This window comes from Amblyraja radiata, chromosome 6, assembly GCF_010909765.2.
Source record: "Amblyraja radiata isolate CabotCenter1 chromosome 6, sAmbRad1.1.pri, whole genome shotgun sequence".
In the NCBI taxonomy this organism is placed as follows: domain Eukaryota; kingdom Metazoa; phylum Chordata; class Chondrichthyes; order Rajiformes; family Rajidae; genus Amblyraja; species Amblyraja radiata.
The window spans coordinates 48646927-48651941 of record NC_045961.1 but is presented as its reverse complement, the minus strand read 5'-3'; the positions used below and the strand labels follow the sequence as shown (position 1 = coordinate 48651941).

The 5015-nt window shown below is 47.1% G+C and overlaps 1 protein-coding gene across 3 annotated transcripts; it reads left to right on the top strand.

The window, feature by feature from the left end:
- The first annotated feature begins 474 nt into the window (after positions 1–474).
- Positions 475–4752, top strand: LOC116974363 (gap junction beta-2 protein-like). 3 transcript variants are annotated; one of them, XM_033022732.1, is made up of 3 exons: positions 502–577; positions 655–754; positions 3405–4752. In XM_033022732.1, the coding sequence occupies exon 3, from the start codon at positions 3424–3426 to the stop codon at positions 4243–4245; it is 822 nt and encodes a 273-aa protein (XP_032878623.1). In that variant the 5' UTR covers positions 502–577; positions 655–754; positions 3405–3423; the 3' UTR covers positions 4246–4752. The 3 variants fall into 3 exon arrangements, with proteins under 3 accessions (XP_032878625.1, XP_032878623.1, XP_032878624.1); XM_033022733.1 differs by having other exon boundaries at positions 655–1102; XM_033022734.1 differs by lacking the exon at positions 655–754 and having other exon boundaries at positions 475–551.
- The last annotated feature ends 263 nt before the right edge of the window (positions 4753–5015 follow it).

The window sequence follows — 5015 nt, the reverse complement described above, 5'->3', positions numbered from 1 at the left end:
GTGAACGGACAGACCATGTTTTGGGTCAGCACTAATTGGGCAGACACCTGGTAGAACGAAGGGAGGAGATGGGGATAAAAACATAATTTAACAATTGTAAATGATAAATTGTGGAAGACTAGACAGTCATATAGACTGAAAATTTCAATGAAGTGCACAATACGTTACAAAGGTATGCGGTGCATTGTATACACCAAGATCAATATTTAAAATGTAGTTCTACTTTATTTGTATGTTTCTCTACTTTCATCTATTGGTTATTTAACAGGTCCCTCAAGTTGTGAAAATAACAGGATATTACAGAAATATTCAGCTGAGGCAACATCTATAGATAGACGGCAAATTTCTAAGGTGAATGACTTTTGACATATGCCACATTGTTTTGTTTCCGTTTGGAGCCAGTTTTACGCTTATTGGCTCCGCGCAATTGGTGCTTTCAGCTGATCTGCCTGCACATGATGCGCAGATTTCCTTCAAGTGTTGTGCCCGGGGTTCCGCTCGCCCTATAAAAGCTCCCCTGTTACACTCCCTCGCAGCGTTGCGTCATTCAGGTGAGTGGCCACCAAGGGAGTGAGGTGTGGTGAGGGAAGGAGGAGAGGCAGGAAGGAAGGAAGGCAGGGAGGGAGGGAAGAAGGAAGGAAGGGAAGAGGGAAGGGAGGAAAGAAAAGAACGGCTATTAAGCAAGCATCGAAGTCGACTTGCAGTTTTACTATAGGATTGCGCGAGTAAGCACTAATTTTTGGACAGGAAGTCGGTAAGTCGTTTCTTTAGGGGGAAATAGTAACTAACTTATGGTGAGGTTATACCAGGAGTGTGCTAAGTCTCTCCGCGTATACTCCTGGGTCTTGTGGCTAAAGCAGGAACCCCTAGATGAAGTTATAACAGCTTCACTTTGCTTTAATTTATTTAGTCAATGTAACGTGATGCTCACTCAAAACTTGCCAACGTCTTCAAATCCGCTTGACTTTGGCTCCGGGCACTTTATAATCTTATCTTTATAAATATACACACCAGTAGCGGTGTTAAACACGGGGGTGCAGTTTAGACTGGTTTCTATTTTAAATTCTATTCCAAACTTTCTCTGTACTGGATTTACATATTGGTAAGTAACTTGATTTTTATCTCCTTGCAGTTAAATTGTCTGGTTTACATTGACGGCCAGTCATAAATGGCACTTTTAGTTGGATTACTTTGAACATAGGTGGTTTAATGCCAATTAACTTTCGATTAGTAGTTTAAAAACAATTAACTTGAGTGGGTAGCGTTAATGGTGCACGGTGACTGCAGTTGTTTTTTGAAGTTCTTGACGAAAGCTGTGCACAAATTAGCAGAGGCACCGAATTATATTAATAAAGACCTCTAGAAGTTGGGCAACTTCGAAAGCTAAACTTCCTTCTCAAAATCTTTACCAGACCCAAGAGTTTTGGATTTGAGCAAATAATTAATCTGTTCGCTTCTTTGAACAATAGTGTGCCGCCACTTAGACACCCTCGGACTTTGACCGACACAGATTGGAAATTTTTTTTTTTACCTGTTTCATTCAGGGTCGACTAACTCGCAAAGCTGTGGCCAATTAGTGTTCCTGGAAGGTACACAAAATTGCTGGGGAAACTCAGCGGGTGCAGCAGCATCTATGGAGCGAAGGAAATAGGCGACGTTTCGGGCCGAAACCCTTCTTCAGACTGATGGGGGGTGGGAAAGGAAAAAAAAAAAAGCTAAATCTTAAACAACCACAAGGCTATTTTTTTTTTCCTGGAGACTGGTTCTGGCCAAAGGTGGCGAATAACTAACCCGTGAATGCGGCCACTTTATGCTTGGGTTCGAAGTGAACACTTGTTAACTGACGCCATCCCCGACTTGTAAAAAAAAAAAAAAAAAATAGCCCTGTGGTTGTTTAAGATTTAGCTGAATCAGATTTATCTCTGACATAGCGCTATTAATGCGACTTTCATCTCTGATAACAACTTGGGGTTTGAGGGGGCTGGGCCAGAAATCTAGCACAGAACACAAAGTGCTGGCGTGTGTGTGGGTGGGTGGGGGGTAGAACTAACCGTGTGTGGTGGTGGTGGTTGGTGGTGGGGGGGGGGGGGGGGGGGGGTAGAACTAACCGTGTGTGTGGTGGGGGGGCGGAGGGAGAATTATGGATATAACCAGTTCGGCTAATCTGCCAGGTGGGAAGATATCCAGCGGAGGTTCAAAGGATGTTTCCAATTATGGGAGTGTAGAACCAGAGCGCACAGCCTCAGAATAAAAGAACGATGGGGTTGAGGAGGAACTACTTTAGCCAGGGGATGGCGAATCAGTACAAGCCAGGTCATTGGGTATTTTTAAAGCATGGATTCTTGATTAGAATTAGAACTTTGCTCCGGTTTCCTTCCACATCCCAAAGACGTGTGCTAAATGCATTTCGTTGTCTCTGTACTGTATTGTACACTGACAATGACAATTAAAATTGAATCTGAATCTGATTAGTAATGGTGTCAAAGGTTGTGAGGAAAGGCAGGGGAATGTGGTTGAGGGGAAAATAGTTCAGCCATGTGTGAATGGCGCAGCAGACTCGATACGTTGAATGGTCTAATTCTGCTCCTATGCTTTATGGATTAAGATGAAACACGATTACAGGTGCTAGAGTAACTCAGCGGGGCAGGCAACATCTGTGGAGGGAATGGACAGGAGTATTTTCGGGTGGGAGAGATCTTTTGGATAAATGGGTGGTGCGGCTGGTAGAGGTGCTGCCTCTCCGCGACAGACCCGTTCCAATCCTGATCTCGGGTGCTGATTGTGTGGAGTTTGCAAGTTTTCCCTGTGACCGCATGGGTTTGCTCCGGTTTCCTTCCACATCCCAAAGACGTGCGGGTTTGTAGGTTAATTGGCCCTGAGTAAAAATGCCTCTTGCAGGGAGTGGATGAGAAAGTAGGACATGATGGAACTAGTATGAGCGGGTCATCGATGGTCGGCGTGGACCGATGGGGCTGTTTCGAAGCTGTATCGATGAATAAAGGCCGAGGTTGGGGTTCGTGAAACCAAGCTATTGTGGGCGCGTTGAAGCAACGCGGCCCATGGGTCCTGACGGTCAGAGTAAATTGGACGTGTACAAAGTTGTTTAATTGTCCTTATAATTTCGATTTCGGTTTGGGTCGGGGGGGGGGGGGGGGGGGGTGTGTAGATTTTCACTCGGAGGGTGGTGGGCATATGGCACCACCACTTACAACAGCATTTAATACATTTGGACAGATGTGTGGATGGGAAATGTTTGGAGGGACACGGGGCCCAACGCTGGGAAATTGGACTCTTAGATGGGGTACGTTGGTCGGCATGAACGAGTTGAGCTGAAGGACCAGTTTCCGTGCTGTATGGTTCTGCATGATACTGTATGACTCTAAATGTTCTATGTTTCAATATAGGCCCGACTAAAGCAGGAAGATGAACTGGGGACAGCTGCACCTTATTCTGGGAGGAGTCAACAAATACTCGACCAGCATTGGAAAAATCTGGCTCACGGTGATCTTCGTCTTCAGGATCATGATTCTGGTGGTGGCGACGGAAAGCGTTTGGGGTGACGAGCAGTCGGACTTCATCTGCAATACCCTACAGCCCGGCTGCAAGAACGTGTGCTACGACCAGTTCTTCCCAATGTCTCACATCAGACTCTGGTGCCTGCAACTCATCTTCATCTCCACCCCCGCCCTGCTCGTCTCGCTGCACGTCGCCTACAAGCAGCAGGAAGAGAAGAGGTCCCTGGAGAAACGGCAAGGGTACCTGAAGAGGGAGGAGGTGGATGCCTTGAGAAAACGGAAGATGCGGATTGTTGGCGCTTTCTGGTGGACCTATGTCACCAGCATCTTCTTTCGCATCATCTTCGAGACGGTCTTCACTTACATGTTGTATTTCCTGTACGGTGGGTTCCGGATGGCCCGCCTGGTCAAGTGTAGCTCCTGGCCCTGTCCCAACATCGTTGACTGTTTCATTTCTAGACCCACGGAGAAGACTGTGTTCACCATTTTCATGGTGGTGGTTTCTGGCGTCTGCGTGCTGTTGAACGTGGCCGAGTTGTTGTACCTGATGGCTAAGGCGTGCTCTCGGCAGGCTTGCTGGGCCAGGTGGCATCACCACCCCAGCCACCTGTCCAGGAGGCAAGAGATCCAACAGAACGAGGTGAACGAACTGCTCTCCATCGATGCCCACCGACAGAAAGCGACCTTGGAGCTGACCAAGCCCCCTCCGCTCACCCATTGCACTGACTAAGCGGGGTGAGTGGGTGATTACAGCGGGGCACAAGGGTTGCATCTTTCACCTTCCAAGAGTGTGATGCCGCCTTGGTTTGAACTTGCAGTTGACGCGAACAGTCAACGTACCCGGCAGGTGCTCCGAGCGCACAATAGACACTAATTTAACACTTTTTTTAAATGTTTCATTCGGGGTGCCTTTGCATTTCCCGCTCAGTTCCAGTATTAATGTGCAGAAGCGGTGGTGGATAGCATCTGGGAGACTTATTGCAGATTTCTTCTCCCCCCCCTTCGTGTTTAAAATGTTACGGATAATGGACTACCTGTAATCGGTTATCTCCGAGACTTGTGCGAAGTAGGGCGATTTTGCCTTTTTTAATGTGTGGGTTTGCAGTTAAATAGAACTGTCGCGTTACATGAGCCGGTCAGTAATTAAACACTGCGGAGCGGCGGCCAGCGGAGGGCGCACTCTCCCAGCCATTTGCAAATCTAGATTTTTTTTGAACAATAAAACTCATCACGTCCACGTACTCTTCGCTCTTTTATTACCACGCGTGGTAGGTATACAAAACGAAAAACGAACCTCCGGTAACTAAATTGGGCTGCAAAACTGGAGAAATATTGGACGAGGTTGACGTCGCTGCAGTCGCTAGCTATCAATGGCTTGGGTCGTGCAGGGGAGGTTTAGGTGCACGGATGTCTTGGGGTTGACTTTCAACTATAGCATTCCTCGCCGCTCGATGAATGGGTCAAGATTATACATTATCCCGTCAGGTTATGTTATTACTC